General features: G+C 32.2%; 2 protein-coding genes and 1 pseudogene across 6 annotated transcripts; all 3 read right to left on the bottom strand.

Moving 5' to 3' along the window:
- Positions 1 to 1,030: 1,030 nt before the first annotated feature.
- Positions 1,031 to 1,746, bottom strand: LOC149516227 (uncharacterized). Its single transcript, XM_089768481.1, has one exon. The coding sequence runs from the start codon at positions 1,611 to 1,613 to the stop codon at positions 1,221 to 1,223; it is 393 nt and encodes a 130-aa protein (XP_089624607.1). The 5' UTR covers positions 1,614 to 1,746; the 3' UTR covers positions 1,031 to 1,220.
- LOC111290597 (E3 ubiquitin-protein ligase RGLG2-like) lies at positions 1,031 to 7,197 on the bottom strand. Of its 4 annotated transcripts, none has more exons than XM_089768478.1 (15): positions 7,081 to 7,197; positions 6,066 to 6,331; positions 5,694 to 5,778; positions 5,479 to 5,619; positions 5,278 to 5,391; positions 5,065 to 5,162; positions 4,111 to 4,190; positions 3,925 to 4,030; positions 3,686 to 3,813; positions 3,401 to 3,581; positions 3,150 to 3,206; positions 2,939 to 3,076; positions 2,324 to 2,691; positions 1,406 to 1,560; positions 1,031 to 1,295 (listed from the first exon to the last, which is right to left on the bottom strand). In XM_089768478.1, the coding sequence occupies exons 2-12, from the start codon at positions 6,306 to 6,308 to the stop codon at positions 2,996 to 2,998; spliced, it is 1,314 nt and encodes a 437-aa protein (XP_089624604.1). In that variant the 5' UTR covers positions 6,309 to 6,331; positions 7,081 to 7,197; the 3' UTR covers positions 1,031 to 1,295; positions 1,406 to 1,560; positions 2,324 to 2,691; positions 2,939 to 2,995. The 4 variants fall into 4 exon arrangements, with proteins under 4 accessions (XP_089624604.1, XP_089624603.1, XP_089624602.1 ...); XM_089768477.1 differs by having other exon boundaries at positions 1,031 to 1,560; positions 2,324 to 2,438; positions 2,589 to 2,691; XM_089768476.1 differs by having other exon boundaries at positions 1,031 to 1,560.
- Positions 7,198 to 9,312: 2,115 nt separating this feature from the next.
- LOC111290319 (strychnine-11-hydroxylase-like) lies at positions 9,313 to 11,553 on the bottom strand (annotated as a pseudogene). Its single transcript, XR_016346705.1, has 2 exons — positions 10,403 to 11,553; positions 9,313 to 10,155 (listed from the first exon to the last, which is right to left on the bottom strand). The product of XR_016346705.1 is annotated as a strychnine-11-hydroxylase-like (transcript).
- Between the last annotated feature and the right edge of the window lie 1,941 nt (positions 11,554 to 13,494).

Raw genomic sequence — 13,494 nt, 5'->3', positions numbered from 1 at the left:
TTCTATCTAAAGAGTCGGCCTGTTGAGTAATGAAACTTGTCACTCCTCCAGATACCATTGCCAATTACAATGAACAAAATCTTTCCATGTTGTATTGCTACGTAAAATCTGGCTGCCTTAACAAAATCTGAACTTTCACCACCTGAAACCCCGAATGGGTTCACATTCTAAGGCATTGTACGCCACATTTACTATACATATCGGCTTGTAACATAAAACCCATTTCGGCAACAACTAGACAAATGATGGGTAATGATTGATCAAATTAAAGATGTGGACTGTGAATCTTTTAGATTTCTTGAGAAGAGGGAGACCAGAGGGAAGAGCAAGATATCAGCGTAGAACAAAGCCATATCTGCCTTTGATTGTTCAATTAGAAAATGATATGCGGGCACCAGAAATTTCTAGGCTGGTTGGTCTTCACCGTTTTCGGTCTTTCCTTTCCTGGGTTTCGTTTAAAGGATTGTTTGGCAACATGAGTTTTAGCATTATTTTATTTCCATTTTTGTACCTCCTGTTTATAATTTGGGCAAGAATTTTTATTGGAGTATCTAAAGACAGTTGTGATACCAATCTTTCTGCTTAATAGACAAATTGTTTGGCATGATTGATAACAATTAAACGATCACTTTTCTAAGACAAGGCAAAAAGAATTTTATTGATAAAAATATTTAATGACAGTTATCATTCCATTAGCCTTAACAATTTTGTTTTAAGTTATTTGCTACACCCGACATGATCAAATTAATTATTAATATAATTCTTAATTTAATTCGATTGATTCATAATTTAAATATAAATTTAAATATTTATAATTTAATTTCTATATTCATATTACTACTTTGTAAAAAAAAATTAATCATTAATATCTTAGTTACCCATTTTTAATCTCAATCATGAATTTGGTAGAATTCATTCTTGATTAAACATCATTTCATAAAAATACAGATAATTAAGATAAAAAAAAAAAAGAAAAAGGTGAAACAAGTAACAACAGTCTCTCTTGAATTAGTAATATAAAACTTAGTAGTAGTATAAAACTAGATATAGTTTTTATTAAAAGGTTTATGGACAATCTAAGTAATTACAAGCAATAATATTAAAAAAAAAATCAAAGCAAAATTAAACACACAAAGAGAGAGGGGTCCATAATATCAGAAGCAAAATTAAAAATAGAGAGAGAGAGAGAGAGTCCCTTCCAAGTAAATTCTTCCAGCAGGCTACCTCCAGCCACGAAGCCCACGAACATGATCCCTGCAAGGCTTCTTGCCATTTCCAAAAGGTGTATGGTTGACCTGCATAACCAGGAAATTTCCACCAAACAGATCGTTCATGTGAGCCTCCCCATTCTTCAGCCTTTTCAAAGCCTTTCCCCATGAAAGTTTAACTCTGGAGAAAAACCTACTTCTCTTGCTCTGGAACCTTCTCAACCCAGGAATTCGAAGCTTTCGCCTCCTCCTAATGCCGAACCTCCTCAGCCCCCTTGGCCATGTCCTTGTCTTCTTGAATAATATTGCTTTTTCTTCTTCGGCTTCATCAAACCAACCTTCATTCTTCAGCCTGTGATAAGAAAACTTGGGCTCTGAAGCCATTTCATAACTATAATTGGACATAATAGTCAAAGTAAATATAGGCTAGATATAGGAAGAGCCTGTGAAGGAGAGAGTGGTGGGTTTGCTTTTCTTTTCTTTCACGGGATTTTGATAGTCTTATCATTTCCTTTTTCTTCAATTTCTAACGAAAGGGGCAATGGTACAAAAACAAGTTTGAGTGCAATAAAGGCAAACTGGGGAGCTGGAATTATTTGGTAATGGTAGTTGATAAGACAACATAGGATACTGGTACTTTACATTTACGTTATTAATAATGGTAGTAGTTGCTGCTGGTTAGTTTCCACCTACTGATTGTTGTTGTCAGTGTTGAAATCTAAGGCCCAACCCCCAACGAAAGCCCCCCTCAAAATTTGCTTCTTCTAAAACTTGACAACATTTCTTCTTAAATACATAGAGAATATGTACATCTTCCATTGTTAAAAAAAAAATCATACCAAAGCTCGTTAATTTTCCAACATGTTTGTCAAACTTATATGATCATGATACTGTTTTTGCAACTTGATTTCAAAGCCTGTTTCCAAAACTCATTCTCAATGAAAGCATTGGGTCACTTCACTAGGAATAGGAAGGTGTTCATTTGGATCCGCCAACCAATTGTCAGATATTGGCACAAACATGTTTAGTTCAAACTGATCCAAAATTTTTTGGCTAATAGATTTTTGGTCAAAATTTATTAAGTTTGAGGCGTATATAAACAGGGAATGACTGACCCAAGTTTGTAGGCGGAATGTTCGAACCGATCAGAATCACCGATGTGGCAATGTCCCCTTTTGCTTTACTGAATTGCAAGCAGGTTCAATGTTGCACACCAGTTTTAGCTGCACACTTTAGAAAATGGTTTCCACCATCAAAGCCGCCACACAAATGGTTAGATTTCGACAAGAGTAAAAAGAACAGGCAAATAAGATCAATTCCCATGACAGCAAAGAGATTGAACTATTTTATTGAGCTGATTATGGTTTAAAGCTAACAAACCAAGTTATGCGGGGGCTGAAGGTGAAATCTCACAGCATGAAAAAAATAGTACAGCTTACAATTGGAACGTGGAACTGAATACTGATGCCAATCCAAGGGTGTCCTACAATGAGACATGTCTGCTCTCAGTCGTTCTATAGCTGATTACATTACAATTATATATGATCTACTGAATATATAAAGATATATAAATAAGTTTTTGTAGTTTGACGAAACCCACATATATGTACAAAGCCGTGGATACGTATGATGGGTATCCCTTCTCTCTGAATCAATTAAAAGGCCTGATACCACATCCAATCATGCCCAATTCTTAAGTCTTTAGCACAAGAAGAAACTCGAGGACTTACTCTCAGAATGCTGGAAGATAGAAACAGCAGAGGAGAATCCAGGCACGCATATTTTGCTTAATAGAGTCTTATTCTGGTATTGATGGTATTTCGGCAAATAGGACACAACTCAAGGTCTTGCCCACACTCACAGCAGGTCTGCATGGAAGCAAAACTTAGATGTTCATCATTAAATTTAAGCTCCTCCAAGGAACGTAGGAAAAAATGTTACCTGATGTCCACAACCAAAGGCCATATCCTTTGCATTGCAAAGACAAATAGGACAAACCTGTCAGAATGGAGTTTGAAAGAAAAACATCAAAATTTTCACATTGACCAGTTTTTATCAACCAAACAAACAAGGAAAATGGGAACTTCTTTTGGGATTGTTTTATGGGACTTGCATCCAGTAAGTCATTGAATGGCAAAAGTTAAACGCTAATTATTAGGTTAAGCTGTAGCAATTAGGATTAGATAAAGTACATAATTATCTGAAGCAGAACTTGCAGGAGGAGCTGTGCCGACACGTGCTTCACATCTACCGGAAGAAGGTGCAGTTGGACGAAAACTGCTTGACCGTGAAGGTTTTGAGTTGCTAAAAGAACCCGGACCATAGCGAGGTGGGGGGAGAGAAACCCTATCAATAGCCTTCCCCCTGCTAGTACTGTTAAACCAATAAAGAAAAAGTAAGTTGTATTTGAATGTTATCCCAGCCACCAACAATAGTAAAATGCCCTGTAAACCTACTATAATAATACTAATTATTACCCCAATATGTTAAGCTCCAGTGTTGCTTTGTACTGAGAAGGAATTTCCATCAATGCTGCAAGAGCAAACTCTGCCTCTTTTCTGGACCTATCCATGTTCTTTGACATTATATCTGTAAAATTCACAAACTATAGGAGGCAGCATTTCAAATTAGACAGTAAATATGAATAATACATGTTACCTTTCCAGCTTCAAGAAGCAAATACGGAAAGAAAATAATGTCCACAAGCCATACTTGCCTGGAAATTATCAAAGGCACGGGCAGGAATGTTATCATCAAATTCTCTCATCATGTCCCAAGGTCCATCTCCAACTCCAACTAAAATAATGGACAACGGGTACTCGCTGTAAAGTAATTAGTATGTTAAGAAGTTGCATAACAAAGAAAAAAGTATCATTTGATGACACAAGCAACCATACAGTACCTTGCTTTCACAATCGCTTCAACTGTTCTCATTTCTTGTGGGCTTAGTTGGCCACGCTCCGTATCAACACTTCTAGTCACCTGCTCCCAGTCAGCATAAAAGACAATTTAAGTTTGCAGAACTACTGACAAAGAGTTCTGCTTTTGCAAGCAATACTTCAGTCTTTATCATACAGCCAGTAATAAATATCGAGTTTGGCATCTTATTTCCTGGTGTTTGTGTTGTCTAAGCTTTCTTAAGTAACTTATTAGATTTTGTTTCTCTATCTGCTTCTGCTAAAAATGCTAATGCTCAGTCAACAAGGAACTGAGCTGAGAACATGAAATCTAAGGATGTCCCATGCTAAACTAGCTGCTGACTTAAAAAATTAATTTTAATTCTTTTAATCTTGGACCTCTGTAACTTTCATTTAGCTCTTGATTTTACTGTAATCTTAGGCCACATGAATAAACCAAGTACTTGTAGCATTTCCAAATATATATGTATGTAAACAGCACACCTGCATCCCCACATACACTCCTGTTTCAATATTTACCCAGAAGCCAGTTTTTTGAGTTACATAATACTTTAACATTTAAAGCATGGGTTTCACCTACAAATGTGTTTTGGATAGAAAGTTCAAATTTCAGCAATAGAAGATTGTTACCTATAAAATTTTCACTCAAACTTTGCCATTTGCCTCAGTGTTAACACAAAATTAAATAATCAACCAGAGGAGTCTTGTAGTTCAAGGGGTTAAAATGATGAAAACAAATTTGTGTAATGCTTTGGTCATTCAATACTGGAACTAGATTATAAATGATTGCAGTACTCTGACCTATTAACTATGGGAGAAGGAACGTAGAACCATGCCACTAACAAAGTGTTCTTTTTTTATCATTTCTTGTTTTAATACGACATACCGAGTATTTGACAGTAAATGGATTATTGTACAACACAAAACAGGCAAGTTACCTGCCCATCAGCTATTATCAGTAACACATGGTATTGCCCACCACTTTGCTCAACAATGGTGACGGCCATTTCAATCATAGGAGCAAACGATGTTGGTCCTGTCAAAGACAGTAAAAGCAGGTAGATGTAGAGGCGAAGGAAAATGTCAAGAGAACAAGATAAGCAGAGGACTAACAAAAGAATAAAGAAAAAATAAGTGAAAAGAATTATAACCTGCAAGTCTTAGATTAGGCACTAATTCTCTGTATCGTCTCAACACTTCTTCAAATCCATTGCAAAACGTCTCATCTTGATAGAAGCTGAACACTTCTTGATCATGTGTTGATGCTGCCAGTTCAAAGAATCTCACATCATCTCAATTACCAAAAAAATTAAACTAAATGATCCAATTGAAAAATCATTCAAAGAGTATACCATCTCCAAATCCAAAACAAGGAATTAAATTATCCTCATCAAAGGAAGACAATGTTTTTCCAATAATGGATATTGCTTGTTCATATGGATTTTGCTCATCTCCAATGTGGTGTAGACTTCTTCGGTGGAATGATCTTGCACCTAATTTAAAGCACATTAAAAGTGTTGTACTGTAACAAAAGGAAAACTTTAAATGCATCAAGACAAGTTCAAACCTGTCCAGTCATTGCTTTTTGTGAAATCAATACCAACAATAAGATTAGAAGACTCCAAGCCAGCGCGGGCTAGGGCATCGGTGACCTGTGGAAAAAGAAGAGCATAACGGGTTAATCCCAATCATTATTTGCTATAGTTGGGGTGAAACTTACATTATTATTATTATTATTATTATTATTATTATTCTTATTTGCCACGTGACAGTTATTTTTGCAATGATAATATGAACATCCTATAAATAATGAAAATGATAGTCTCTAAGCACATTCCTGGTCAGAGCACGCTTAGCAATTTAGATATTGACTAAACATATCTAGCATTTATAACGGTACAACCACTGGGAAACTACAGGTTTACAAATATAACATTACCTGCTCCAGGCTATTGTAGTTATCATCTATCTTCGAATATTTTCTCTCCAACCTCCTATTTGACTCTGTAGCATGACCACCATAGCTTTGAGGTGGAGAGGCATAATGCTGTTGGGGAACATAGTCTCCACCAGAGGGAGCATATGATGGCACCACATATCTATGAGGATCCCAAGAATATGAATTAGATGCTATGGATGAGGACTGCACTGTGGTTGATCGTTTTGATGTTACACCACCCATCAGCTCTATAATTTATAGGTATTCTGCAAGATCCAACATATACGAACATGAATGCAGCAAAGAACTGAATAAGACGAAAATAGCGGCTGGCATTTTCAGAAAAGTGGAACCTCTTTCCCTTTCACAAGGAAAGTCCTCAGTTCCATTATGCAAGAGTATAGGGTTACAAAACGGGAAGGCTACTGCCGTTTCCAAACTCAGTATCACCTGATTTCCCTTCTAAAAAGATGGGGAGATGAAGGGAATTAAAAAGTAAATGACGGGAAATAGGACAACTATAGGTATAAAATCAAACTGATAACCAATTTGTGGTCACAAGTAACATTAATCAACAATGACAATGCCAGTAAGAAAACAAATCCACGTTCAAACTTGAAACTTCAATTACGAGGTGAATGCAGTGTCATTCATCATGCATTTATCTGGATAAACTCAGAACTTTTTAATTAAAAAATAATCAACACTTTCTACAATACACCCGCTAATGTTTGTTTTTAAACTAAACAGACAATTTTCACACCTCTAATTACTTTCACAAACATAAATCTGGTTATAATCTCCAAAAAATAAAAATAAAATGTATTTAAAATCTAACCACATTTATACCAAGACCACAGATTTATAAACAGTCCTAGCTGAAAACCCATGAAGCCAAAACCTCCAAAATTCACCATAGATCAAAATTGACTAAATTTCAACAACCCAACCTAGAGTCAAAGACAATAAGAACATCCACAAAAAAGAAAGAAAGCTAAGGGTTTCTGGTTTTTACCTTTAAGAAAAAAAGTAGAGATTCAGCAGCATTGTTGGCGTTGGGTGGGTAATAAAAAAAGAAGAAGAAGAAGGCGATAAGAGATAAGTCTGTGGGCGGAGAAGACCATGTCTGGACGAGGTAAAAGGTGACGAATAGCAGCGAAGATGGGTTGGGTTGGCATTGGGTCGGCTGGTTGGTTCTCGGAAGTTTCGTTTGTTGCCTTTGATGGCATTGATAGTGACATGACACCCAGTACCGCACTTGCGCTCCTAACGTAAACTTTGGTCTTGGGCTTTCCACTTCAGTTTCAACTTTTAACTGAGTTTCACTTTTTTGTCTAAAACCCGTCCTCTCCGTCGTTTTCATCTTGCAATTCGTATGCCATTTTATAAAATATGAAAACTATTGTAATTCGTATATACATCAAATATAAATATAAATATTTTTATTTTTATTAAATTTATATATAATATTTATTAAAATTTTAAATTATATTTCATTTATATTTTTTCATAAAATATTATCCCATCATATCTAAAATTATTAAATTTTATCTATTAATATACTTCTTATACATTACTTCATTTTAACTTTAAAAAAATAAATATTCATTTACACCTCAAATTAAAATTTAAATTATACAAAAGATTACAGAGAATTATATGATCAACTGCAAAAAAGTTAATTTCATTAAAAATAATATTTTTCATTTTTCTTTTTTGGAAAGTGAAAGTAAAATCTTAGAATTAGATAGGCATCTTAATCATTGGCAATTATTCTCCTGTACATGCTCCTTTAAAGTCATTTTGAAGGGCCCCACCCCTTGTCTTTACGACATAAATAAAATAATAATTTATAAGTTTGATCATATAAAATATTAAAAATTTATATATTTATATTATATTTTATAAAATATTATGTGTTACAATTTATGTTAATAAAAATATGAAATATAATTTTTTTAATTTTGTTAAATTTATTTATGATTTTTATTAAAATTTTAAATAATAATATTTTTATTTTTTATTTATATTATTTTTATATTATTATATCATATTTAAAATTATTAAATTTATTTTTATATCGTGGGTTTCTCACTTACAGATTATCAAATGTTGAAAACATTTGCAAGGGTGTTGACAGATAAAAATAACCTGATAGCTTTTTACATGTTGCAAATTTATCATTTTATCCATGCGAGTTGTCTAAATTTATCGCCAATCTCTCAATTATGTAATTTTATCATTATATTTTTATTGTTGAGCAAATTTATTGTCATACTTCAAATTTTAGAGCCATTAAATGATATTTAATAAAAATATTTTATTAAAAAATATTTTATAACTCAAAAATTTTCTGAATAAAAAACCATGACAATGAAAAAGCCAAGATAAAAAAAAGTATAATGTGACATTATGTATAGTAAAAAATGTTACAAAATAATAAAAACAAAAAATGTTATTATAAAAAATAAATAAAATAAAAATAAAAATTTAGTTTCAAGGTTTTTTTTTCTTTTCATATCGATATTTAAAAATAAATTTTAATAGAAAATTTTAAAAAAATATTATAAAATTATTCCAAAATTTAAAGTATAATGATAAAGTTATCCTATAATTATAATACGATTGTTTTCTGTCAAAGCCAATCTTTTTTTTTTTGTACTTTTTTGACAAGTCAAGGTAAAATAGTAAATGATATATTGATACTTATAAATTATTCGATTTTAATTTGAATAAAATTTAAATTTAATTTATTTATTATCGAATCGAATTTGAATAATTTAATTTATCAATTGAATTAAATTTAAATATTTTTATATCTAAGCTTAGTTGAGTTTTATATTTTAATTAATAAAATATCTTAAATTTGAGTTTGAGTTCAAACATAAATAATCAAATTTTAATTGAATATAAAAATTTAATTTAATTTTATATATTAATCGAATATAATCAAGTGAGTATAAATAATTTAATTTTTATCTTTAATTAAATTTAAATTTAAAAAATCAAATTTAATCAAATTTAAATAAAATTTTAAATTTTAAAATAAATTTAATTTAAAATTAATACTATATCATCTCAAACTTAATATATTATTCTTAAACCGGAAAGGAAAGGGGGAAGGGATTACAATACGCAACGGCAACACCCGAGACAGTGACAACTGTAGTGGATTATCCCCGAAACCATCGATGTCATGGGCATGTGAATGGTTTGAAAAGTCTTGAGGATCATATAGGCTAGCTCCTATCTGCAAAACCAGTCATCAATCTGATTGTCAAGAAATATGATTTGTTCAAAAAAAAATAAAATCAGTGGTGAGAGGAAAATAAAACAAGAATCAGTTACACTAAAATCGATTCCAAGACTAAAAGTTTCGTACTCGAATGTCAACTGTAATTCAAAATAAAAAATATATATCATGAATAAATCAATCTTTATTTTGGGGACTACATGTTACTAACACGATTAATGATTCATTATTCACTGACAGTCCTAGCTACCAGACGGGAGGGGTTTTCTTGAACATTGTAAGCCCGAAGTCTTGTTCCATATCCATATCTACAATTCTCATTCCATCAGGCAGTCCCCAGTCGAAGCGATGTAAAAGATTTGCCAGTGCAAGCTGAACAAGCAACACAGCGAAACCTGATCCAGGACAACCACTTCGGCCTGCACCGAAAGGTAAAAACTCAAAGTGTTGCCCTTTGAAATCAATTGAGCTATTCAAGAATCTGTCAGGTCGAAACTCATTTGGGTTCTCCCAATATTTCGGATCAGTTCCTATTGATCTTACATCAACAAGTACCCTTGTTTTGGCTGGAATTGTGTAATCTCCAATCGCACAATCCTCTATTGTTTCTCGGGGGATCAATAGAGGGACAGGTGGGTGGAGCCTAAGTGCCTCCTTTATAACTAATTCTAAGTGAGGCAGTTTAGGAAGGTCAATTTCTTCAACTTTCCCTCTTCCTTTGGCAACTTCTCGCACCTCAGCTTGTGCTCTTTCCATCAATGATGGATTTCTTATCAACTCGGTTAAGGTCTAAACAAGAGTAGCTGCAGCCGTATCAGTCCCCGCTAGGAACACGTCCTGAAATCATTTCAGGGTCAATCTCAGCAATGTAAAAATAATAAAAGAAATTGAACAAAATATTTAATTCAGTTAACTTATGCAGATAATTTTAAAATGTCTTTCAGTGCTTGTAAGTTTAAGATTTCAAATTTTAACATTTATAATTCTTTCTCTTATCTACGACAGCTATTTCTTTTATACCAAGGAAAATAATGAAAGAAATTATGAAAACAATTGAGAAAATTAAAGTGTTTAGCATTTATACCGTGAGGATACCCTTAATTTGTTGATTGCTGAGAGTAATCCCTTGACTTGGATCCTTTTGTATTCGAATAAGTACATCCACAATATCTTCGTGGTTGACTTCAGGCCTGGTTGGAGCAAGATGGTCCTCTATTACTTAGTTATAAAACTTGTCGAGTTCTCTGAAGTTCTTTTCAACTCTTGCTTCCAGACCATTAAACTTATTGAACCACCACATACATGGAAAGTAATCTGAGAAAGGAAATTCCCCCAGGAGGAGTTGAGTTTCATGGATTAGGGCGTCGAATCTGCTCGTTCCACCATTTCCTGCATTGCCATATTTTTTTACCGAAAGCAACGCGACATACAACATTATTTGTCAACAGGATCGATAGTTTATTAAGATTTACAGGGCCGGACGAGGAAGCTATATGATTTAGCGTAAGTTCAACCTCTTCTTCCCTCATAGCTAGGAATGATTGGACCCTCTTTGAACTAAGAAGCTTCAATGTCGCTATCTTCCTGATCTCCCTCCATAACTCACCATAGGGAGCAAAAGATATGCTGTTCAAATTGTAAATAAATTTCTTTGCAACATATAAATCAGCAGGCCTACCAGAAAAGACAATATCATGGCCTTTGAAGACTGCCCTTGCAGCATCTGCCGAAGAGACAACTAGAGTTGGCACTGAGCCTAGTTGCAAAAACATGAGCGAACCATATTTTTGCGAAAGTTGTTGAATCGATTTATGGGGTAAGTCACCAAGCTGGTGTAGGTTGCCTATAACAGGGAGTTTCGGTGGACCAGGGGGAAGCCTTCTTGCTCGAAGTTTCTTCTTTTCCTGATTGATCAATAACACCAGAGCTGTCATAGCAATCAATAAGAGCGTCAGGATAAACTGAAAATCCATGCAGTACTGAAGTCGAATGGTCGGTTTGGAGAGAAAGAAATGAACTATAATTATGGTTTCTAGATTCTGACTGAAGTTACATATCAGACCGTCCGCGGAAGGTGGGGGTTACATTATTCTAGAGGCAAGGAGCAAATTGGCGATGTCAAAACAATCATTTAATTGAGAATAATTTCATTCACAATCGATGGTGGGGACAAAGCCGCATTGCTTCGAATATAAACGACAATGGATTGCATACGGTTCTTTGAACCCGTGAATCGGTATTACAAGAGGATTACCAGACTCCCAATGGATAAGACAACAAAGAAAACGTCTGAATATCCCTCCCCTTTCTAAAATTTTTTCATAATCCACTCATTAGATTATTTTTTCATTGGAGTAAACCTTGTTGATCGAGTTACATAATTATAAGATATAACTTCCTCCCTTATCTCATAAATTTCATTTATTCAGTCCATTTTAGAAATTAAGATTCTCAAAGTTTATCCATAAATCACACCTACATGCAAAAGTACTAAACTAATTACTCACATTTATCAATTTACATTAACAAATTTGGTTTTAATTCAAATGATTCATTCATTTTTAAGAGATAGATTTTCAAAAATATTAGAGTTGAATTAACGTTTTGTTTGGATAAATATTAATAAAAAAAAAAGTAAAATAAAGTAATGAAAGGTTTTTAAAAGGAAAGAAAATGATATATATATAATTTGTTTGGATGGCTAAAACTAATAAAAGAAAAGAAAGTAAATAAATTTTAATAATCATTGTTTGATTAAATAATGGAATGAGAAAGAAATGATTTATTATATTATTTTTTTCTAATTATAACCTTTGATAATCTTTATTTTTACTATAAGATTTACATGTTTATATTAACGTATTCCATATTTTCAATTTTTTTTATTTCTTCATAAAAATAATTATCAATAAAATTAATGAAATTCATAAAAAAAAATTGAGATAATAAATTTATTGATAAATAATGTTTTGTATTCTCAATATAATTTTAGAGTTAAAAATCATATACTTTTAATTTAAAAGTATTAATAAAGATATAATAATCATTTTATATTTTAAAAATTTTATTCTTTTCATTTCCCTTCCTTTTCTCTCAATTTGGAGTAATTAAAAAAAAAAAAAAAGAATTGAAAGAAACCAAATGAGAGCTAAGCATACTTATTTTTATTTTTATTTCTGTCATATACAAATAAAAAAAAAGATTCTTCATTTCTTCTTGTTTCATTTTCATTCTTTTCTTTTCTTTTCTTTTCCCTTATTTCAATCCAAACATGGGCTAAGATTTAGGATCTATAATTAGTCTCTTTTGTGTAAAAAACTTGCCTTAAATATCTATGTTCCACTGTAAAGTTTTTTATGGTATAATAAAATTCTATGCTATAAAATTAATTCATTACAACGTTTAATCTGATTCTGTTAATGGGGTATTCACTTTTAATCTAACAATTAAATTGCACAGTACTACTAATTTGTTTAAAATTTTCAAATTCATTTATGAGTGTGTGGATGAAGTGCTTATTGAAAAAAGTTAATAAACATGTGAACTAATTTTTTAATTAGTCACGACTGATACTATTAATGTTAGAATTATAGTAAATATTTTCATGAAGAACATTAATTAGTTTTGGTACATTAAGTAGATTATTAGCTAATTAAGTGATATAATTGAGTACAAAATTGTTTGTCGATCGAAAATAATAGAGTTTATCTATACATTAGAAATCATTCAATTTGTTAATTAAAAAATTCTTGTAAATTTAAAATTTAAAATTCAATTTAATTAATTCATATAATTATTTTTTAAAAATAATAATTCATAAATTTAAAACTTAAATTTAATCATTTGCAACTATTTTCTCCATCAGACCCTTTTCTTTTATCTCCAAAAAAGAAACTTAAAACACAGTCAATTAGCATCAATCCTAGGCATGAAAATCAAATTTTGATTAGTATAGGAACAGCTACCAAGGGATATGGATAGGCATGAAATAAATGCCCTAATCAGAGAGAGGTGGTTGATCAATCGTTGCATTTTCAGGTACAGCCTATTTTGTCATACTTCGTCTATCTGCGACAGCAAACCAAAAACAAATAACGCTAAGAAATTAAAATTTCGAGGAAAATAAAAATTAAATAAAAAATTTTACTCACTGAAATCGAAGGGGCCGCCATTGAT

Source organism: Durio zibethinus, chromosome 11 (assembly GCF_047325235.1).
Source record: "Durio zibethinus cultivar Kanyao isolate XHJ-2024 chromosome 11, ASM4732523v1, whole genome shotgun sequence".
Taxonomy (NCBI): domain Eukaryota; kingdom Viridiplantae; phylum Streptophyta; class Magnoliopsida; order Malvales; family Malvaceae; genus Durio; species Durio zibethinus.
This window is presented reverse-complemented; position numbering and strand designations above follow the sequence as displayed.